General features: G+C 47.1%; 2 protein-coding genes across 5 annotated transcripts; both read right to left on the bottom strand.

Annotated features, from left to right (window-relative positions):
- Positions 1–226: 226 nt before the first annotated feature.
- CCNDBP1 (cyclin D1 binding protein 1) lies at positions 227–8135 on the bottom strand. Its single transcript, XM_086622769.1, has 11 exons — positions 8069–8135; positions 7934–7993; positions 7263–7342; positions 5418–5499; positions 4854–4950; positions 3582–3655; positions 3199–3275; positions 2467–2720; positions 2010–2070; positions 1019–1065; positions 227–634 (listed from the first exon to the last, which is right to left on the bottom strand). Exons 1-11 carry the CDS (start codon positions 8133–8135, stop codon positions 526–528), a joined length of 1008 nt encoding a protein of 335 aa, XP_086478895.1. The 3' UTR covers positions 227–525.
- Positions 8136–8340: 205 nt separating this feature from the next.
- On the bottom strand, positions 8341–22193 carry ZNFX1 (zinc finger NFX1-type containing 1). Of its 4 annotated transcripts, none has more exons than XM_086622828.1 (14): positions 21977–22193; positions 20775–21255; positions 19189–20732; positions 18281–18412; positions 17926–18074; positions 17564–17707; positions 17028–17145; positions 16555–16799; positions 16294–16433; positions 15826–15980; positions 15002–15147; positions 14521–14631; positions 13701–13796; positions 8341–10773 (listed from the first exon to the last, which is right to left on the bottom strand). In XM_086622828.1, the coding sequence occupies exons 1-14, from the start codon at positions 22038–22040 to the stop codon at positions 8341–8343; spliced, it is 5958 nt and encodes a 1985-aa protein (XP_086478954.1). In that variant the 5' UTR covers positions 22041–22193. The 4 variants fall into 4 exon arrangements, with proteins under 4 accessions (XP_086478954.1, XP_086478957.1, XP_086478955.1 ...); XM_086622831.1 differs by having other exon boundaries at positions 19189–20766; positions 20842–21255; XM_086622829.1 differs by having other exon boundaries at positions 19189–20766; positions 20842–21255; positions 21986–22193.
- Between the last annotated feature and the right edge of the window lie 781 nt (positions 22194–22974).

Below are 22974 nucleotides of genomic sequence, written 5' to 3'. Positions count from 1 at the left end.
ACACACTTATCCCCTTACAGACCCTTGAAGTTGGTAAAGTAGTAAATGCTATTTTCTACCGCTTTCTGAGGAAACAGAAAAGAGAAAGATAATTCACTCCTAAGGTTAGACAGGAAATAGCAGCAGTGCTGCATATTTTTCAATGGTTCATCAGGCTGCTTGCAAAAGAAGCAAGACCCTTTCTTTCTGTATGTATCCTCTGCCACCTGAAAACAGATATAGCCACTCATGCATATCTAGCAATATTTTATTGTCTTTTGAACCCCACAGCAGCTGTAATGTCTGAAGAATGGGGCACATTCACAACATTAAGATGCAGTACTGCACTATCCCAGGAATCAAAGGAAAATGACACCTTAAGCAATGGCAAAGAACAACTTCCTGGAAAAGTTTTACCAAGAGGCAGTAAAGGTCTCTTCTAAGAACACTGTTCTCATCATTCTCCCAGTAGCTGGAGATCAGTGAGATTCACTGGAAAAGCATATGCCAGAGCCAGTGGCAGCAACACATGTAGATATGGAAGAGCTAAAGTTGACCCTGTGTGAAGCTCTTGATTTTGTTCATGTTGTGATCTACAGCACTAGTTAGAAACAGCACCCAGCCTTCTTCTGATGGTGGACATACATGGCTTGTCCTGCAAAAGCGGAGGAAATTCATTAGGAAAGCCTCCTGGGTGTCTTATACCTATGCATCCAGACAATACACGGGTATTGTGAAGTGCTGCATTACCACAGCATTAAAACGAGACTGCTAGCCCCAGAGTGCTTTGAGCAAGGAAGAACCCACATCCATGTCTCTAGTCCCAAACCTTAACGCATACGTGTGTGCCTTCAGTGGGAATCACTTTCATCCCTACCATCCTTTTCTTACTCCCATCCCCCTGTGACTGGATAACACAACAATTATTCCAAACACCAGCATTTACTGTCTAGAAATGAGCCATCTTTGGCAGGAGGCAGAAAGATATCAACCTTCACAGCAGGGAACACACACTTATGAAACTGCAAATCATACTCACTTTGTAATCTCTAAGACTTTCTTTAATACCGAGGCCAACTTAGCAGCCTAGAAAGAAACAAAAGGGAAATAAAGTGAGCCAAACATGGAAAGAAACAGTATTGGAAAATAAAGGCGGGTGAAGGAATGCCCAACGCAGCCAAGAATAAGTAAAATTGATCCTTATGCAGAAGCTATCTATCACTGCTGTGCTGGGAGTGTCTCAACCTATTGCTGGCTGGGACAGGTGAAAATAAAGACTTTGAAAGCATACATTAAAATTATTTTTTCTTTAAAAAGATAAGCCTATTAGAAATTGGTAACCGATATTAAGGTGTGAAGCTACAAGTGACTGACTATAACGAAATTTGATATTAAGCAATTTTTTTTTTTTTACCCTGAAAAATCGAGCCACTGGCCAAAGGTAAGACATCAGAATTAAGAATAAAAAATCTCAGATACAAGAAGATACATGCTTAACTTATGATGGAAGGGACCCCCTACTACAACCTCCTGCTCAAAGCAAGGCCTACCTCAAAGTTCAGTGAGGTGGCTCAGAGCCTTGCCCAGTCAAGTTTTGAGCGTTGCCAAAGATGGAGATTCCACTGTTTCTCTGAGCAGCTTGTTTCAGTTCTTAACCATGCTCACTGAGAGAATCTTTAATTTGTATTTTTAGTTTAGATACCTTTATTTAAGTAAGTCCACATTACCCAAGGAAGAAAGTAGACATGCAGTACATCAGCAGCCTTTGAGGTAGTTACTGGATGTCTCTATGGATTATAGTTCAAAGCCAAAGCTCTTCCCTGAAGAAGTAAAGATCAGGAATGCACTTCCACTCGAAGGAGGCTAAGTGTGCAAGGCCCAAAGGGGGCTCTTCGTCTCTTAAGAATTTGTTACTTAGACAGTCACTAACACCCACCTCTCCCTGACAGTCACATAATCTCTCCAGTTCGACTTCTTCCCCTTCTCTACAACCAAGTGAACAGACCTGCATCCAGACTGCAGATACTTACATTGAGTCGCACAGCTAACTCATTCATAGGTGGATACATGCTCAGTGCCAGTTCATCAACGCTACAATAGAAGAGAGGGGAGCAATGGAAGAAAGGTCCTGATAGCACAACTCAACGGATCTCGGTCAAAGCCTATACCCACCCTGAATGTAAGTCAGGAATGGCAGTGCATGACAAGGAGACAATGTCAGCCATAGCAGTTCTCACTGCCTTCTCAGACACCTATGCGCCACTCTTATCTTCAAGAAAGACATGGCCATAGCTCCACCCCAAGCTGCAACTTATGTTCCTCTCCTAACCTGCATAACTCTCAACAGACTAAGCCATAATAGTCTTCCCACCACATCTGCCACTATAGTTCCAGTATCATAAAGGTGTTCCTAATCTGTTCTCTAGACCTGAAGACAGATAGGGACTGCTCTAGAGCAAAAAGCGGCATGGGGAGAGATCTGCTTACCTTGGACTGATCTCATTAGCAATGTCTGCAAGATCATCCAGCTGAGCAATCTGCTCTGGAGAATCAGCTTTGCCATAAGCCTTCACTACACCCAAGACCTTCTTCAGGCAAGCTTTGGAAGCCTTCATTAATCCCATGCAGGAGCTAAGCAGCTTCCGGTCAGCTTCTGACCAATACGTATCTCTGTTGCCCCGAAAGCCCAGGTCTTCATCTTCCATGATGTCACTGTAGGGGTCTTGCCCTTCCACCAGAGCCTGAGAACACAGATGCACTAAAGACCCAGAGCCTAACATCAATTCCAGCAACACCCAAGCGGAAAAGGAAAACATAAGCTAGAAATCACACAAATAATTTATGGAAGTATCTCTTTCAAACCAGCATCTCAGTTGCCAGATTCTGTTAATCCTAGCAGAACTGGATTAAGAAAAACTAATCCCCCACTCCAATTCAACAGAGCAGACAGCAAGAACCTGGCAAATAGTGCCTTTCTTACACCAACCTAAAACGCCCTGTCACCCCATCTCCTCCCAGCAATTCAGGACATGGCTTTATGGAAACCTTATATAAAGTAAACCAGGCTTGAGTTTAAAAACTCATTAAGATCCAGGCATAATACAATAATCTGGCTCACATCACAGCAAATTTACATCAAAGCCTGTATATAAAACAACCCCTGTGTTCCATCACCGAATCATCACTGCAGGTTCCTCCAAGGCTTAGGGGCTTCCTTACATGTTCCATTTCCTCTAGAGCATCCTTGACCACACCTAGACATGCAGCCAGAGCCGACGCCACTGCTGCCTGGTTATCTGCAAAAGCAAAATGATGAAATCTGTGGCACTGCACTGATTCAAATCAGCTTGCAACAATGTTCATCTAGGTTTGCGATCATTAGATCTTGAAATTGTAGGATCAAACTTTTTGCAGAGCTCAGAGCTGAATTGTTGCCATGCAAAGAATCTGGCCTGGCTTCCAAGCTCATGCATTTCGAAAACAGTCGAGTTCTGCAGAATGAGTTAGCCTCCATTGTAGTAGCTAGAATGCCCCTTGCAAGGGCTGCTGATATTCCAAGACAACACATCCTACTTCTGTGATTCTGCACATACAATACTCACCTCGTGGCAGATTGGACACCTGCTCACATGCCTCCCACACACCACCAGTTGATATAAGCTGTTCCTGAGACAGGCTGAAACAAAACAAAAAGCCCCTCAAAGTTAGACTCAATAGCACCACTCTGCTAGGCTGTGTGTTTATTTTCTGCACGAAAGATTATGCACACTAGTATTAGCTCTGCTGGAGAGATGTCACCAACTAGCTTGTCACTACTGTCTCATGTCTGTTTAAAGCAAGAAGTGCTGGCTGCTACTGAGTTTAATTATCCATTGGAACAAGAAGCAGGAGCCTCTTACAAAGACCTCTCAAGGTACTTAGGCATATTATTTATCTTGTAGAATCTATGCAAAGACTGCTGACCTCTGCCTAAGGGCAGTGGCATGTAATCCATAAAGAGAGGAAGCAGTCCATAGTGGTCCAATAACTAGCTTTATAAAGTTGCACAGTCATTGCATATGACAGTTCACTCCAAGGACACAAGCTGCCAAACAGTGCAAATGCTATACAGCACCTTCACGGCAATCCTGCTCCCAGCATCTTTCCTTGCCACAGACAAGATGAAAATCTAATCTTCACATAGGCAAATATACCTGACTCAGTCACTGGGACAAGAAGGTACTGTCAGGGCCTTGAGTGTATTCCACCCTCCCAGGAGTTTAGTTGGCTCAGTTGAGGAGTTTAGTTGGCTAAGTACATGGTTTGCCAACAGGAGGTACTGTGAAGAAAGCTAGGCATGAGGGCCAGCCCTTCCTTACCCTGGGAGATGCTTTTAGCCTGAGGTTCTTTCACTGGGCCCTGTTTGTGCTACGTCACAACTGTGTAGCAGTTACGTCTGCACCCAGTCTCACACCCCCTTGATTCTGACCTAGATTCTGACCCACTGATTTGAGCTTCCTGCTTTGATCTCAGACCCAACTCATTGTAATGGATGTGCTGGGCAATTACTGGATGATGTCTAATGATGCTAACTCTCTCTGGACCTCCTGACCCTGGTCCCGACTTGCGGGCCTGACTTTCCAGCTTGATGTCATCACTATGGGCTTGTCTGATGATCTGGACTCTCAGCTGAACCTCACTACCCTCACCAGCACTGCTCTGCTCACTCAGATACTGGGGGACAGGCCTTTGCCAATGAGGCCACTGCATCTTCCTGCCTCATAACAACGCTCTGCTTCTGCCTCCTCCCTTCCTCTAGGAAGCAGTCTGCACTTGCTGCTTCCTAACAAGTACACTTGTAACTTTTTCTTCCTTTTTTTCTCAAAAATTACTACCTCTCCAATGGAGCACTGAGAATTGTTTCTGTGAGTTGGATCATTCCTTCCACTACTTCAGTGGTAGCATCTCGTACCATCTTCCGAAGAGTAGTACCTAGTTGAGTTGAGAAAGAGCAAGAAAGTTGCCATGAAGTCAGCACCGACAGAAAGCAACTGCCAAAGATGAACACGCAGAACGCTCCGTTTGCATGGATATACTATACAAGTGAAGCTGCATGAATTTTGTAGGGAGCAACGTGCTTCCCAGTTCCAAAAGGACTTTGGACAAGGACCTCAACACTTTATAAATATGAATGCTTGATCAACTATACAACTTCCTACATTATCACTCTTTCACAGATAGAAATCTGCAGGAGTAGACAGACTAGTGTTTCACTCATAAACTTATGTTGCAAGCCTACAGAATAGCTGATAATGGGACAACCTGCTCATGATAACTTGCTTTCCTGCAGATGCTAGATCTCATATCAGGGTCTGAAATACTGCGTGTCTTTACACAGTGACAAAAGAATCACCACCCTATATAGTGGAGTGGTGACTGCCTTGCTGTCACTATCTCACCTTGGCCCTTGGGGAGCCAGTAGTACACTGTGGCAACTGCAAGAATGGCATTTTGGACATCTTCACTCAGCTTCTGGCAATCCTGAAAATGGACAGGCAAAAGGATTAACCGTGAGTAGTGCATGGCTGTGCTGCATTCAGAAAGTCTCACACACAATCACTAACATTCAGATTGCTTTGAGAAAAGGGAAGCAAGTAATGGCCATCTTGCTTGAGAAACAAATACAGCACAAGAAGAAGATACAGTAAACAAGCTGTATCTTGCGGCATCATAAGCCGCCTCATGATTTGGTAACAAACACATCCTGGTGTGGTGGTTGTGCATCAGAGAGGAAGAAATAGCTTAGATCATTATTCTGAACTGGAGGTCTTTTTTTTCTCCTTCAAAAACAGGTGTGATAAACTTCTCTCAATTAACAGCAAAAATACTGCATATTCTTTGTTAGATCTAAGGTCTGTATTGTCCAATATCCTGGCTCTATCAGGAACCAGCTGCAGATGTAATAGAAAAGAATGTAAGAATACTTCTATTCGATATGTCTCCCTAACTTACAGAAATTGATAAAGTGATAAAAGAAGGACTAGAGAAAATGAGGGCCTCCTCCAGAAGGAAACGTCAGACCTGGTCATCTGAGACATGGAGAAGGCTGAGGTACTCAACAACTTTTTTGCCTAGGTCTTCACTGGCAAGTGCTCTAGCCACACTGCCCCAGTCACAGAGGGCAAAGGCAGGGACTGGGAGAATGAAGAACTGCCCAATGTAAGACAAGATCAGGCTCAAGACCATCTAAGGAACCTGAAGGTGCACAAGTCATAGAATGGTTTGGGTTGGAAGGGACCTTCAAGATCATCTAGTTCCAAACCCCCTGCCATGGGAAGGGACACCTTCCACTACACCAGGTTGCTCAAAGCCTCATCCAACCTGGCCTTGAACACCTCCAGGGATGGGGCATCCGCAGCTTCTCTGGGCAACCTGTTCCAGTGCTTCACCACCCTCAATGTAAAAAAATTCTTCCTTATATCTAATCCAAATCTCCCCTCTTTCAGTTTAAAGCCATTGTACCTTGTCCTATCACTAAACGCCCTTGTAAAAAGTCCCTCTCCAGCGTTCTTGTAGGCCTTCTTTAAGTACTGGAAGGCTGCTATAAGATCTCACCGGAGCCTACTCTTCTCCAGGCTGAACAACCTCAACTCTCTCAGCCTGTCTTCACAGGAGAGGTGCTCCAGCCCTCGGATCATCTTTGTGGCCCTCGTCTGGACTTGCTCCAACAGGTCCATGTCCTCCTTATGTTGGGGGCCCCAGAGCTGGATGCAGTACTACAGGTGGGGTCTAACGAGAGCAGAGTAGAGGGGCAGAATCACCTCCCTCAACCTGCTGGTCGTGCTTCTGTGGATGCAGCCCAGGATACGGTTGGCTTTCTGGGCTGCAAGAGGGTAGATTTAGATTAGATATAAGGAAGAATTTTTTTACAGTAAAGGTGGTGAGGCAGTGGAACAGGTTGCCCAGAGAAGCTGTGGATGCCCCATCATCCCTGGAGGTGTTCAAGGCCAGGCTGGACAAGGCTCTGAGCAACCTTATCTGGTGGAAGGCGTCCGTGCCCATGGCCGGGGAGTTGGAACTAGATGATCTTGAAGTTCCCTTCCAACCCAAACCATTCCATGATTTTAAATTAGATCTCTGGGCAATTCTTGAACTGGATTAACACGCTCTGCAATGCATAGCCCATACCAACATCCCCTGTCTGCACGGAACCGAATGACTTTGTTTCAGTCAAGTGAATCAAGAGATACCTGAAACTTGTCACACAAGCGGCAATTTCACAGTCTGTGAGGGCTTTTACTCACCTCTGCAGAAGTCAGTGGGGTCCCTGAGAATGCCAGACTCAGCTTTGTAGCTTCCTGTGATGTTATGTTGAATGTCTGACCTAGAAAGGATTCAATGGGAGCAAAAGAATAGCAAGTAATTTGGGAAAAAGATAAAAAAACAGAGCAGCTAGATGAGCAATATCTCTGATGCTACTCGGCCCTACTGGTCAATTACCATTTCTTCTTTCCAAGCAATACAAAGACAACAACTAAATCTCACTACAGGACAAAACCGCCATGGCGTATTTGTACCACGCGTGTTGCACGTGCCCTATGTCTGCTTATTTTCTAGGCTTTTTATTTAGCTGGTAGCGATATCCACAACCACATTTTGTGTCCTGGTCCATGACACCTTCACCAGGATGTGCTGTGACGCTTTAACTGAGACGAAAGGCTTTAAAAATCTAGCTCTGGCAATTGTTCGATATCGGCCGCTGTTGGGCCAACGCAGCGCCCTGGAGCGGAGGACATGCGCAGAAGTCCCGGCTGGAGGCCCGCCGCGGAGGCCGCTGGCAAGTCAGCACCTGCCACACCGGCGCCGCCGGTACGCGCCTACGCTGCAGCCCGAAGCGCTGCCCTGGCCCGGCCCGCGGCCCGGCCTGGCACCTCCAGCGCGGCCCAGCGCCGGCCGCCCGCCCGCCCGTCCGTACCCAGCGCGTCCCAGAAGCGCGGCAGCTCGAACGGCTCGCGGTCCTCGCGCGGTTCGCCCTCTGTAAAAGCAGAGACACCTCAGCCAGGGAAGAGTCGAGTCGGCCCGGCCCGGCCCGGCCCGCCTCGGCCCCCACCTCGGATCCGGGCCAGCACCTCCCGCAGGGCGCCGCGCAGCTCCCGCAACGGCTCCCGCGCCTCCATGGCTGCGTGAGGCGCCACCGCCGCGCGGCGCTGCGCAGCACATCCGTTTCCGGGTAACAGCACACGCGCCGTTGTCCCGCCCCTTCCGGCAAGCCCGCCCCGGCCCGCGCTCGACTGCGACAGAGACGACAGGGCCAGCGATACGCTTTATTCGCGACAGCGAGCGCCCGGAGAGCCCGCGCGGCGCCCCGAGGCGGACACCCCGCTACAGCAGGCGGCGGAGCTCCGCGGCGTTGAGCAGGACGTTGGCTGCCTCGGACCAGGCCGCGTGTGTCGCGCCGTCCATCTCCGGGGCGAGGCTGTTGGTGCTGTCCAGAGCGTGGTTCGTGCCCCCGATGACTGCGTGGCACTCGGGGCACCTACTCCTCTCCATTGCCCCCCCACAGTCCCCAATCACGTAGATGTGCCCATTTCTGCACTTGAACCAGTGGCCACGGGGACAGCCAATGGCACTGACGATCTGCACCTTCTCAGCTTCAGAGATGCCCAGCCCTGACAGGGGCAGGGCAGCGCAGAGCCTCTCCAGGCCAGCCTTCACTGCAGCCTCATCCTCCTCTGTGAATTTCTTTGTCCCTTCCAGGATCTCACGTGCACCAGCAATCTCTGCTGCGAGCGCAGGGGTGATCATCCCGCTGGCACCCTTGCACCTCGCCAAGAGGCTCAGCAAATGGGTCAGCCTCTGGATCTCAGACTGCAGGTCAGAGAGCTCCTGTTGTGTAAAAGTAAGGCGTGGCTTATCCAGCCACTCCTGGACTTCATCCAGCCGCTTCCTCAGCCCTTTCCTCTCACTCACGTCAATATTGCGCATAGAATTGGTTAGGTCTGCTAGGCGTTCATAGAAGTTAAGCTGGTTCTCAATTAGTCCGATACTCTTTGTGGAGAGATCAGCCGCTTTTAGTTTTTCTTCTAGCATGAGGTACTTAAGAGGTAGATTCCTCTGCAGAACAGCATTCCCTGCCAGTGCAGCCTGCAGTCTTTGTCTGCTAGACTCAATTTCCTGGGCTGGGCCTTGGATTTTCTCTTTCACCTTTTCTATCTCATCCAGCCGCCTTTTCACAATGGTGCCGTATCTCAAGTTCTTTCTGATAGGCGTTTGACAGATAGGGCATACCTTCAGCTTGATGACATCATCATCTTCATCCATATAATGGTCAAGGCCTTGGGACTCAAACACATGGCCACAGTCTTCAAGCTGTACAAATCGAGCATCTGGGTCTTCCTCAAAGCCAAAAAAGATCTGGATGAGTTCCTCACGGTCACAAACAAGGCACTTCTTTGGGCAGGGCTCTCCACACAATCCAATACAAGGATGACCACAGCCCAGTAGCTTAGCACATGGTACATTGCAGCGAGGCCTATTGCATGGTTCAGAGCAAAGATTGGTACATTGGTAGTGCTGGCACCGCCACTCACATGGCTCGGCACATGGAAAACAGCGCTCTCCGCATTTCTTTTTACACCTACTGTGGATACAGTGGTTCTGACATTCCAGCTGACAGGGAGGGCATTCTATAGTACAAGGCTGCTGACACTTGTGGGAGCAGAGCAAGAAGCGCTTGCACGGGCTGTTACATGGCTTATGAAATCTTCCTTCAAAGCAGGTATGACAGGAACCTGAGCACACATGACCACACTCCAGTGTGGCAGAACACTTAGTCTTACATTCCACAAGATTCTCATGTTTCATCTCCTCAGTGATCCAGCATTTAACTTGCTGGTTGTGGCCACATTTCAGCATGACTGTAACCGGTTCAGGACACCGCTTAGTGCATTCCTGCCCACAGAATTTGTTGCATATGTGCCCACAGTTCAACTTTTTCTGGCAAGGTTCTTGGCAAAGAAACTCACTGTCTGGAGTAGAGCACGGTACCATCTGCAGGTGGCCACACGTAGAAATAGTTTTCTCTACTATCACCATGCATGGTCCACAGGGCTCATAACACGACCGTGGACAGCGGTGCCCATCTGCACAAAGCACCTTTTGACAAGGCTTCAGGCACTGATACTCTTTGTGCTGTGTGTCATATGGGTGACACGCCCTTGTGCAAACATGTCCGCAACTCAGCCTAAATTCACAGGGACGACTACAGCCTCCTTCTGGGACTTTGCTGAAGTCTGCTGCTGAAGATACCACTGTTTTGGTTTCAGGGTGGTTTTGACAGCAAAGCATCAATGAGCGGCCAATGTGACCTTTCTCCCGAAGGGTGTGAATGATCTTGCTCCAGAGAGGAACCTTGCCAAGCATTCTCATGTTTCCAATACAGTACAGCCCTTTCTTAGCTCTGGATAATGCTACGCATATCCGATTAGGGATCTGTAAGAACCCAGTTCTCTCCTCTTTGTTGCTCCGCACAAGTGACAGCAGAATAATATCATTCTCCTCCCCCTGGTACTTATCTACTACATGAACCTTCACACCTGCAAAGGTCTTGGCTGGCATGAGCTTACGCAGACAGAAAAGCTGTCCAGTATAAGTAGTGAGAATGGTGATTTGAGAAGGTAGATAATCCTGACACAAGAAGTATTTGCACAGTTCCACTACAAACTGGGCCTCATGTGGGTTCTGGTGGCTTTTCCCTTCCTGGATCTCTTGCTCAGGAAAGTCATGTTCCACAAAGAAGAGGTTAGATGAGACCCCCTGAAACAAGATAAAACAATGTCAGAATTCTAGCTTCTGTCACTGCAGCCCGTTTCCATGTCCCCAGTCAGCCACTGACAGGAGGACTCTTGAGGAGAGGACTACAATATGCAGTTACTGTATACTTAGGAGATTTCCTCTTAGATTTCCACAGCATATTCATCAGATAGAAATTTAAGCTTATGTCCTGGTTTTAGCTGGGACAGAGTTAGCTCTTGTTTTTAACAGCCAGAAGAGCTCCGTGTTTTGGTTTTAGTCTGATACTTGCGAGAACACTGACAGCACACTGATGTTTATAGTTGGCACTGAGGTCTCAAGGACTTTTCGGCTTGCCATGTTCTTGCCAGCGTGCAGGAGCACAACAGGATAGGGGGGAGCATGGCCGGGACACAGAGTCCACAACTCTCCTTATTATTTGTACTTAGACTTAGGATTGAGGCCAAACTGGCCAATAAGTATTCCCTATCATGCAGCGTCATGTCCAGTATAAAATGAGGGACAGTTGGAAAGAAGGGCCTTTGCTCTTCCAAGGCTCTCACGCTCAGATTCTCGGAGTGCTCTCTGTCTCTGTCTCTCTCTCTCTCTGTTTTCAGGCCTCTCGCTCACCCGGGACTGTGGTACTGGGACTTATCTGTTTCGGGATCATTAGTTTGGGACGAGACGGGCCTCAGTCAAGGGGCGGTGAGCAATTACACCATACATCACTCATTTGTATATATTTATCATTGTACATATCTGTATATATTCATATATAGTAGTAGTAAATTGTTCTTATCTCAACCCACAGGTCTCTTTCCCTTTTCTCCTTTAATTCCCTTCCTCATCCCGGGGGGGGGAGGGGGGAGGGTGAGCAAGCAGCTGTGTGCAGTTTAGTTGCCAGAGCAGCCTAAACCATGACAGCTTAATCACACTTCATCTCAGTGTCATTTCAGTATCCTAATATGAAATCAGTTCCTGTGGATGACTTTATTCCCTATCTTTTCAGAGTTGTTTCTACTGTACCTTTACTAGTTACAGAAAAGGGAAGACTAAGTGCCAATAACATTTCTCAAATCATCATAGTTCCACTTCACATTCATGGTATAAACATCATCTTGTTTTGGCCACGTGGAAGAGACACAGTAAGTTACCAGTGCACAGGGCTTAGCGCTTGCCTAAAACTGCCAAGCAAAAAAAACCACCCGCATGCCTTCTCTGTTACTACAGTAAAAACAAAGAAACAAGGAGGATTGCTTTTCCACCAGGGAAACTAGAAACACTAGGGACTCCAGTAATCACTTATGAGCTCCAGGGGTGTAGAGTTGTCTGCTCACCTGTTCAAAAAGTCTGTTTGCCTTGAGTGAGTACCTTTATTTTTTGCCTATTAACTGGAATTCTACCTATAAGAAATTCTTGGGCTGTGTGCCAAAACCCAGAAATCGTTATCAGGAAAGAACAGTTTTTGTTGATCAAACAGATCTCTAGTTTTCCAAGGTGTTCATAGCGGCATAGTGTCCACTGTTGTACAATTTAATTCAGTGACCACCTATGGGTGGTTATTGTACTAGATGGGAAGATTCAATTTTGATGCCTTTTGGCATCTTGAGTTTGTTTCGAGGCCAGATGAAACCACAAGATTCGCCAGAATAGCTTCTCATAGGAGAAATGGGGTAAAATTTTGTGGTCTCCTAAGTTGTTGTATGTTTTGGGTGGGGTTTTTGTTGGTGGTTGAGTTTTTGTTTGGTTGAGTTTGGGAGTGGGGAGCAGGGTTTTGTTTGCTTTAAGTAAAGCATCTTCTACAAAATACTTGATCTGGATTTCAAGATACCAAAAGAGGACCTGCTGCTTTCCCAGATAGCTTATTCTAGTAATTAAGTCATCTTCGGTACTAATTTTCTCGTCTGGCTTCAGCATTTTGCTATAGTTTTCAGTATGCTTTCCTCATCCAGTTAAAGAGCTTTTAACTAATTAGTACTGTCTTTTCATGAAGAGAGATTTATGTAGGCTAAGCTACTGTGACCCTCTTTCTGTAACTACCTCCAATTCTTTCTCCCAGGGTATTCAGTCTCTTGTGTTTTAGAGATCCAGGGCCTAGCTCTGATACAGCACAGCAGCGTAACCTTGGCTCAGACTTCTGGGGAAATAGTTAAGTCGCGACAAAGAGCTGCGAGCAAGTCTGCAGAACAGGGCTATGCAAGATAAGAAAGGTAAAATTACAGATAGAGATTTGACTGTTAATAGATCAAAGATGCAAGAAAAGAACCAACATGGAGGGATACAAAATCCTATTTAGGGTGAGAAAATACAAATCAGAAAACAGGGAGTTAGTGTTAAGATGGAAACTCAGTAACATTAAGGAAGAAGCAGAGGCTGACACTTCTGACTGATACCTGCCTGACTATAGCAAAGACTGTTCAAGTGTCTTAAGGTGTGGCAAGCAGACTAATGCTTATAACTTATTAAATTCTAGCTGTTTATTGTGTGTGTTAGCCAATAAGTGATTGCTTTATACTTTTAAGCTGAACAAATCTTGTTTGCAGATGATGTGTATTGGTAAAATGCCCAAACAGAACCTAAGGAAGGAAGGTTCCAGTAATCAAGTCACCTACCCTACATTGGAGTTTCACATATTACGCTTTAAGTCTCTAATTTAAGATTTTTTCTTAGCTTTCAATCTCCTGAAATTTTTTGGGTCTCTCTTCCATTTTTCACTGTTCTTTTAAAGTCACCAGTACTGGATCCATTTCCAGCATCCACCATCACTAATGCCAGAAGGACTACAAATTACTTGCCTAATTCTGTATCACACATTTCTTTGATTCAGGCATAAATTTCAATAACCAAATTTGATCTGAGAATCCGAAATCCTTGAACACTGTATTTTACAAAAACGCATTTTAGCCAGTAACAGGGGACAAAAGCAATTGCGTGGATTGCTGAAAACTCACTTTTATATTCTCATACTTCAGGACAGAGGGATGGTTCTCCAGCTCCTGGTATATATGAGGACTGAGAAGCCGGGCAATTTCGGGACGCATGCGGTGCTGAAACACAAAGCAGCTCTATCAGTCTTGAGGACAGAGCACCATATTACCCTGCCAATATTCTGTTGTTCCACTTTACAGACTGTGGCTGAATACAAAACAAGGATGACTTTCCAGTAAGAGTCAAAAAGGGAGCACCTCCCAATCCCCACTCTGCCCCACCCCACCACTGCCACCACCAGCAATTACAGGGGGAGGGAGTAGTAGAGTATCTTCAAGAAAATCATTTGGCAAAGTTGTTGTAATAAGAATGCTGGTTTCAGTGCAAATCTAAGAACACTGTTCTGAACAACAGAAGCCAGCACCTCATCCTAACCACTACATGAGAGCTCTTCCTAGGTAGTTTTAATACAGGACTGCTGGAGGTAGAATTAACTTCTCCAGGCACCAAGACAGATGACTATAGCAATTTAGTGAGAAGCAGCCTGAAAAGACTTGTGCTGTCAGTCTCCAGAGTTCTGGAAGTTTCAGATGCCACAATAAGCCACGTTCATTGTGCTAGAACATGTGGGAAGCACAGTGCTATGGACAACATCACTGAATAAACGGAAATATACTGGAACACTGTGACAGTTCGGCAGCTCTTACCATTTTTCTTGGGAATTAAATAGCAGGCTATTTTCTTTTAGGCTGCTTTGAGAGTAGAAATATAAACTTAAGCGTACTACAAACTTAAAAAAAAATAAATGCAAATGCAATGGAGACTTTTATAGCTCTTCCTCACTTGGTATTTCAGACGGACAAAGGGGAAATTGACTTTCACCAGCCGTTCAAAGAGAGAGACTTCCAGATTGAAATTCTTGGCCAGGTCATATACATTTGCACTAGGCTGCAGCTGAAAGAGAAGGAATAGGAGGTCCATGTTTTAGTACTTTTCTTATGTATTAGTAAGATTTTTCACTCATCTCTTTTTCCGTCAATGGTCCCCCACAGAAAGGCCAGAGACTGGATGCTTGCAGAAGTGCTAAATATCAAAGTTAGATACAGTCACAACTGAAGTGGGTACAAGTACATGTAAAATCATATCAATTAAACTAAAAGACAAGTCCCACAGGAGCTCTACTCCAGAACTACAGGAGACGGGATCCGTTGTATTTGTGGAAGCTGGGGAGCACTAAGTCTTGGCAACATTTCACATATGGCGTTTGGTTAAAAGGCTCTAGTTCAATTTGCACAACAGTTAGAGGCATTAGTCATAACGTTACCTGTTGGTGATCTCCAATGAGGATGAGATGCTGGCAAGCTTTACTCAGAGTAGTAATGGTGTGAGCCTCAAGCACCTCTGCTGCCTCTTCTACAATGACAATTCGCGGCTCTACTTTTTGCAAGATCTGACGGTATTTGGCAGCACCTAAGCAAGGAGAGAAGATAAATCTTAGCAGAGTATAATTACATGCAGGCAGTATGACAGGAGTTTTCAGGGAGGAAAGTAGGCTGTGTCCCAGAAAAGACTGATGTTCTTCCCAAGATTCCCCATTTCAAGACTCAGCTTTTTGAAGTTTAAAACAGCACCATACCAAGGACGGCTTCTATATGACGAGTTATTAGGGAAGACAGGTGGGCATTAGAGTCCTAAACCTGCCTTGGCCCTTTCTCAGCCCTCTTTTCAAGCATAAGATATCTACTCAATACATTGATCAACACATAAATAAACCTAAAATTGTCTCTCCAAAGGGTCATATTACAACAACCTTTACATTACCATCACCAGAAGGTGATGTGGGGATAGTAGTGCAGATACTAGCTGTACTTTACTCAGGCACAAGAAGTAAAGCATTTCTATTAGAAGAATGCAGCTCGATATGGAAGGAGTGCAATAGTGCACAGAAGCTGCTTATGCAGTTAATTGACAGCTTGCACAATAGACACGCTTGCAAAAGGGAGTCAGAGATTAAAAAGGCTTCAGACTACTGCAGAGCCTGACCCAGGCTGTAAAGAAGCACACAATACTAATCTTTTAGCAACAAGGTTCTTTAACCATTTTACTGGATGCAGTGCAATACTAGTTTGCTTCCCAACTGCTGTGCACCTGTAGTTGTCATGCCCACAACTTGGGCTTCCTTGAGAATGCAGAGATCTTCCTGCAGCCTCAGTTCTGTCAGCCTTTCTGCTGCTGCCTGATACCGCTGTTCATGCTGCAGAATCCTCCGTCGAATAAACCCCTGATAGGTCTGCAGCCAAAGCCTGAGAAGAAAGCGCCATTGTCACACACAGCAAGGGGAATAGGATAATGATCCAGAAGTTCTGAGTGGATTCAGTTCAAAACTTCCTCTGTGTCTTTTGGGCAAGAGATTATTAGCATTTCTACTTCGTCCCAAGCACACACCATGGAGATGACAGCAATGCCCATGCAATACAGGGAAGATAAGAACGCATGTTCATATAAGGAGTTGAATGGATACAGACAGAAACACTGTGACTTGACAAAAAGCGTTTGCAGACTGGAACAGTCCCAGGAAACATTTGCCTGACAGACCCTGCAAAACAGTTTTCTCACCTGTAAAGCCTCCAGCGGGAACTCAGGTCAAGTTGCCACAGATCCTGAACAGCCTTGGCCTCTAACTCTGTCATTGCAGTCAGTTTACGGAGCTCAGCCTTCATCTTCTGTTTCATTTTCTTCCTCTGGGCAGCAGTTATCTGCAGGAAAAAAAATCTCCTCAATAAGCAGTTACAGTATGAAGATTCTTCTATATTAGCATCTCCGTGTTATTCTCTACACAGTCAAGCAGAGCCAGAGCATGCTAGTGCATGCAGTTACCTCCCACTGCATAGTATTCTGTTGTGGTTGGGCTCTTCCTTCTTCCTGATCCTCCAACTTCATAGCCAACAGCATGCTGGCTAGTTCATGAACAGCTCTGTGTTCTTCTTTTCTTCCCTGAGGCTTTGCTGCCTCTTCATCATCAATCTCTCTGTCAGCTTGAATCAGGTCAGCCTCCTCTGGGATCTCCAAAAGCTCCTCCTCTGCTTCACCTTCCCACTCCTCCTCTCTATCCTGCTGACCACCTGTGAGAGTTACCAGTCACATCCAGTAAGCCACAGCCACGCTAGCAGAATCATAATGCAGCAGAGAGATCACTACGTGGAAAATAAGGTTACTCTCCATTCCACTACCTTACAGTATCATGCATATTTCAATGTCTATTAAGTAGCAGTCTCTTTTCTGGCGCACATGCACTGGTTAGGCAAACACACCTGTAAAGGATGAGGGGCGGGTTTGTCTGGTTTTTTTACCTGGATTCTCAGCCCCTATATTCTCTGCAGCATTCGGGGTGAAGACAGTTACACCAAGGCCCAGCCACTCCAGAATCATTGAATGTTGAGAAGCACTGTAGTAAAACTCCTCATCATCCTAATATAAGGAAAGTCAAATCAGCCAGGTCTATTGCACTTCAGAGTCTTCGGATGATGCCAAAGCAGCACCTTGCAGCAGCAGGCAACTGGGACAAGCCCCCTGAGAGACCTTCAGAGATGGAAAGTCTGAGCAGCCCCCCTTCAGTTTAAGAGGCTTTCATTTGGACATTTGTATTTTTTTTATGCTGATAAAGATCACTTAGAATCCCTGCAGTTTAGAGTAGCAAAATTTAAAGCCCCTGCCTGCCCTGCCCAGTCTGGACTACAGTCACTTGGCACAGCTTGCTATTCACTCCCTCACTTTCCTGGCCAAGTGATGCTAAGAAGTATGCTTGGGGAACCTCAGACTCATTAGCAGAAAGGGTAGTAAGTATATATTGGAACTGCTTGACTCAGAAGAAAGGGACCTCTCTTACCAGGCCATTCATCAAACTGTGCCAGTGCCGGGGCGCTATGCACGCTTCCAAGTGGCGCTCATGCAGAACTCCGGATGTTGTGCACTCTAAGTGCTTTGCTCCTTCATGGAGCTCCTGCTCAGCCTGTTTCATCTCACTGGTTATCTACTCATAACAAAGAGAAGGGAGGCATCATCATATTGAGAGAAATTAAGTTCAGAAATAGCAGGACAAGAAACCTATAAAGTGAACAAGGGCAGAATAATTAAGAGGCTGACATAAGTGTAAGACAAAGTGAAAGAACAGGTGTGGAGGAAGTTTAGTTAGCTCCTTCAATGCACAGGCAACCCAGTCCCATCATCTCCAGTGAAGTCCGCACATACATTCACATAGGCTCTGCGGAGATGCATTGGCAAGTTGTATCGGAATTCACTCTTCTTCCTTAGCTCCCTCAAGGTGAATTGCTTCAGGACCTCACTGCCACTTCTGCCCCCGACACGCACCATCCCATGTTTTTGGAATTGATATATTCCTGGGAATGAAAGAAAAATTCTAGTACTCAAGAGGCAAGCTTTGTTTTCTCTAGTAGGAAAAAGGGTAGGGAGAACACCCTTTGCGTATTAATGGGGCTAAAGTCACTAGAAAAAGTCAAAAGGGCAGGTCATCATGCCAGAAGACAGAGTAAGTTATACTATAATTTGTACCTGACCCTCCATCATATTTGTCATATACTCTTACCTTCTAAGAACTGATCCAGTGCATGGTTAGTGTAGCAGACTATCAGGATGGGAGACTTCTGGACACTGCTTTGCCACACATGCTTATTAGTCAAGAGAGCCTGAACAATCTTCAAACCCACATAAGTCTTCCCTGCAAAACAAGTTCAGAATTAGAAGAGGGTAATCCACTCTCTACGGGGTGCCTTAAAACACAGGAATCAAAAACAGATACAAGATTCCTTCTAGGCAGCAAATCTGGTCTGCGCCGAGAGAGCTGACCCTAGAGGTAACTAGTTTACAAAACGTAACTAAAGTAGCATGACATTGTCTTTCTGGCCGGTAGTTAATGCCATGCTCTGCAACCATATTGCCTTCTGGTTAATACACTGGACCTGGACCTAGAGTTTCCTCTGCCACTGCATTCCCCCACCTACTCTGATACTGACTTCATACATGACATTGGGCTGTACATGAAATACCCACAAACTAGTGGAATAAAAGCAGTGGTGCTTGTTGAGTTCAGGTACCATTTAAAACAATTACAGTTAATCTTGTAAAGCTTTATTCACACAGAGGATCATGGCTGGACACTCCTGACATTCTAACATGCTATGAAGACACACAGGACTGTTGCACAGCAAGAGGTACCATGTTATCAAAGACGACTCAAATTTTTTTCACCCCAGTACACAAGCAGAGTCAACAGTGCAGTTAGTGTCTACTGGCAATACAGAAGATCAGATATGGGTATTTGAGGATATTTTAACCTTCTCCACAGCTTATGCTAACTGAGCTACTCAAGCATCAATTAGGTATGGGACTAAAGTTTTGGAGACGGTACTACTGGCTTTCTCTGAAGTTAGTCTCCCTAAATGGGCAAGTCAAGAACTCCTTAAATGACAGAGAATTAAAGCATATGTTTCTCACCAGTCCCAGGAGGTCCTTGGATAATAGCCAGCTCCTTGGTGAGTGCAAGACTCAATGCCTGCATCTGAGACTCATCTAATCTCAAGGTTTCCATTGAAGGCCACTGCTTGGGATCTAGAACACAGACACTTTGACTTCTCAAACCATCAGGGCACATCTCGTCATCTGACAGAGGATCTTCCATCAAGGGTGCAAAGTTGTAGGCAGTATCCATTGTCAGGTATGTTGGCTTCTTCACCTGTGCATCACATTCCACTATATACTTCTGGAATGGGATATCTTCTTCCTGGATTTCCTGTAACCCTTCTAACACATGCCGATAGGCCTCAAAGTAGGCAGTCGTCTCTACCATGAGGAAGGAGTCTGAGGGCTGAACCTCTGCCAGCAGTGCCTGGCTCTGCGCATTAAAACATAGCTGCACAATCCCGTGGGCAAGATCGGCATTATCACGATTAGAAACAGTGGCAAAAAGGCATGTTTCAAAGTGATCTTTGGACATGCAGATCAGGGATCCATATAGCAACCGTCTGGAATTCTGCCATCGTACAAACTTCAATGGTTTTATGTCAAACTGGACCTTGTAAACAATACCAGTCGGGGAACAAAGAGGGGTAATAATGCGTGTGTCAAAGTAGATCCTGATATCATCAAATTTTTTTTTTCTCAAACCTTTGTCCTCAAAGCTCTGCAAAAGCTCCAAGATACCTTCTCTTAAAGGCCTTACAAAGTCTTCTCTCAAAAGCCGGAAATGGGTGTCAAGATAAATGCTGGTGCTCTCATATCTTCCAGAAACAATATTGGGACGTAGAAAGGGTTTCTCATCACGGTGTACCTCATTGTATGTCGGGTAAATGGTCATTGTACGATACATTTCTTCTTGACCATCAGTCGGAGGCTGCATAAGAGTATAGTTATCAGCCCTTAGTGTGCCTTCACGTCTCTTCTCCTGCAGATGCTGCACGAGCATCTGGACTTTATTTAGATTCTTCTCTGTTTCTTCTGCAATGTCCACACCAGAAGCTCTCAGGGCATTTATGGATGCTGGCAAGACTGTTAAGAGAATCGAGATTTTCTGCACAGAGCTGGCTGGGAAAATACTGATCAGGTCCTGAAGAAGTGAAATGATGTTGCTAATATGCACAGGGTACTGATGACGTACAGCAGGGACTGCTTCTGTTATCATGTCAGACACATATTGTGGCAGACAAATCTTGAGAAAATTGGACTCTTTCACCACTCCAAGAAGCTGCTGGACACTCTGTCTATCCATTCGGGAGCTGCATGCTTTTCGAAGCACCTGGCAAACAAGCTGAAGGAAACCGGGTTTCATAGCTGTTTGGGAAAGAAGTTCCTTCAAACCAGAACTGGAAGCAAGCGTGATGGCAACTTCTGAAGAATCTTTCTGGAGGAGACTTTCTAGGAATTTGTAGCCAATCTTTTTGACTTGTTGAGGCTGCCCACCCCTTGGGGTAGGGTTCTGGTAAAAATGAGTATTCTCCTGAGATTGCCTCCTCCTTCCCCTATCTTCATTTTCTTGCCCATTCCTCGGCCCTCTAGCTTCTTCCTCGGCTTTTCCACCTTGATACCTCCTTCCCCTACCCTCATTTTCTTGCTCATTCCAGGGTTGTCTGGCCTTCTCATGTGTTTGTCCACCTTGATATCTCCTTCCCCTGCCCTCGTTTTCTTGCTCATTCCAGGGTTGTCTGGCCCTCTCATGTGTTTGTCCACCTTGATACCTCCTTCCCCTACCCTCATTTTCTTGCTCATTCCACGGTCCTCTGGCCCTCTCATGTGCTTGTCCACCTCGATGCCTCATTCTCCTTCCCTCATTCTCCTGTTCATTCCAGTGTCCTGTGGCTCCACTGTCGCCTTGTCCACCTTGTATTCTTGGTTTATTCTTGCTTGATTGAGGAACCCTCCAAATGCAACCACCAAATCTCTCCTCTCTTTGCCCAGCTGGAAGAGTGTAATTACTGGCTTGGGGGCTTTCCCCTAACTGAGTTGCCTGGCCTGCCACGTTATTTGTTCTGTTTCTGCCTCTTCGTATAAAGCCAGCTTCCCAATGATCTGCATGCCATTAAAAAAAAAAACAAAAAACAACAAACAGACATTCCTTGATTATAAATCAACTGCATTAACCTGCCTCCCAACACAAATGCATAAGCATTTTGGCCTGGCAGTGTATTTTGGACATTTGGTATCAAGTTAGAAAACCACAACTATATTTGCACCCAGACTTCTAAACTGGTGTTTCCTTTGTACCTCATTTTCTAACTGTTAAAAAGAGTGCCATGCCTAGAGATCACTTAAGATGTTAAGGCATGAAGACACTAAAAAACTAAATCCTTTTCCACAGAACAGAAAGCAGAATTAAGAAAGGAAGTTTCCTGCACAGGGCAGGATTTCCTCAGGAGTTAGCCGTCATTGAAATAATAACAAAGGCAGCAGCAACTGACTTTGACTGTATATAGCACAGTGAAAACACAGACCCTCTGAACAAAATCCAGCCTCTCAGAGTAGCAGGAAGCATAGAACATACAGCCTTTGTCACACTCTCAACAGAATGCTTAGGGAAGCACTGAATACTAGCAGAAAGAGTTAGCAAAGAGACGGCTGCAGCACATCATCACCTCATGGCCCCAGCCAGACTCTGGAGGCAAATAATAAAATGCTGTAATTTAGGCTTGAGAAGAAATCACACTACACACAGTGAGGGAACGAGTGGATGCGCCCGAACCAGCACCATTCCCCAGGCCTTACACAGCCTTCTGCCCTGCATTCACCGGACAACTCTCACCTCTCCCTCCAGCTCGGGGCTGCCGGGAACAAGGCTCCTGCCCAGCACTCTCCATGGCTCGGCCCCGTGACTCCTCTGCAGGACGTCGCAGCTCTCTTGGGCGAGAACACCGTTCAGCGCTGGGGCCTGCACCGCTCCCGCATCCGAATACAGGCGCCGTCTTGCTCAGCGCTGCTGCCCTCCCCGCACGGCCCGGGAGCCGCCAGGCGCGCCCTGCCACCGACCAAAGTTTCACTTTCCACTTCCCCGCAAGACCGGCCCCCGCCCGCCCTCCCCCAGCGGGTAGCGGCCTCCGCCCGCCCTCCCTCAGCCCCAGTGGGCAGCAGCTCCCGCCCGCCCGCCCTCCCCCGGTACCGGTCGTCCCCGGCGGGCGGCGGGCCCCGTCCGCCCTCCCTCCCCCGGTACCGGTCGTCACCGGCGGGCCCCGCCCGCCCTCCCCGGTACCGGTCGTCACCGGCGGGCGGCGGACCCCGCCCGCCCTCCCGCGGTACCGGTCGTCACCGGCGGGCGGCGGCCCCCGCCCGCCCGCCCTCCCCCGGTACCGGTCGTCACCGGCGGGCGGCGGCCCCCGCCCGCCCGCCCTCCCCGGTACCGGTCGTCACCGGCGGGCGGCGGCCCCCGCCCGCCCTCCCCCGGTACCGGTCGTCACCGGCGGGCGGCGGCCCCCGCCCGCCCGCCCTCCTCGGTACCGGTCGTCACCGGCGGGCAGCGGCCCCCGCCCTCCCTCCCCCGGTACCGGTCGTCACCGGCGGGCGGCAGCTCCCGCCCGCCCTCGCTCCCCCGGTACCGGTCGTCACCGGCGGGCAGCGGCTCCCGCCCGCCCTCGCTCCCCCGGTACCGGTAGCCACCAGCGGGCGGCGGCCCTGATACAGAACCTCTCTCCCTTCGTCCGATACCGGCGGCACCCTACCACGATCCAGAAGCTCCCACCGCCCCCGCTCGGCGCCCCTGGTTTCGGTTTCCTTTCCGCTGGGCGGGGCGGGGGCAGC

The sequence above is a fragment of the Tauraco erythrolophus genome, chromosome 18 (genome assembly GCF_009769465.1).
Source record: "Tauraco erythrolophus isolate bTauEry1 chromosome 18, bTauEry1.pri, whole genome shotgun sequence".
In the NCBI taxonomy this organism is placed as follows: domain Eukaryota; kingdom Metazoa; phylum Chordata; class Aves; order Musophagiformes; family Musophagidae; genus Tauraco; species Tauraco erythrolophus.
The sequence above is the reverse complement of the archived record's forward strand: the minus strand, read 5'-3'. Positions and strand labels throughout refer to the sequence as shown.

Coding starts and splice junctions, on each gene's coding strand:
- CCNDBP1 (XM_086622769.1), bottom strand. CDS start 8,135: ATGGAGGCGCGGGAGCCGTTGCGGGAGCTGCGCGGCGCCCTGCGGGAG. Junction 7,994..8,068: donor GGTGCTGGCCCGGATCCGAG/GTGGGGGCCGAG, acceptor CTGCTTTTACAG/AGGGCGAACCGCGCGAGGAC. Junction 3,276..3,581: donor GGTGTCCAATCTGCCACGAG/GTGAGTATTGTA, acceptor TTGCTTTTGCAG/ATAACCAGGCAGCAGTGGCG.
- ZNFX1 (XM_086622827.1), bottom strand. CDS start 22,040: ATGGAGAGTGCTGGGCAGGAGCCTTGTTCCCGGCAGCCCCGAGCTGGA. Junction 18,413..19,188: donor CCAAGGACCTCCTGGGACTG/GTGAGAAACATA, acceptor CTTGTTTTGCAG/GGAAGACTTATGTGGGTTTG. Junction 17,708..17,925: donor TCCGCAGAGCCTATGTGAAT/GTATGTGCGGAC, acceptor TGTTATGAGTAG/ATAACCAGTGAGATGAAACA.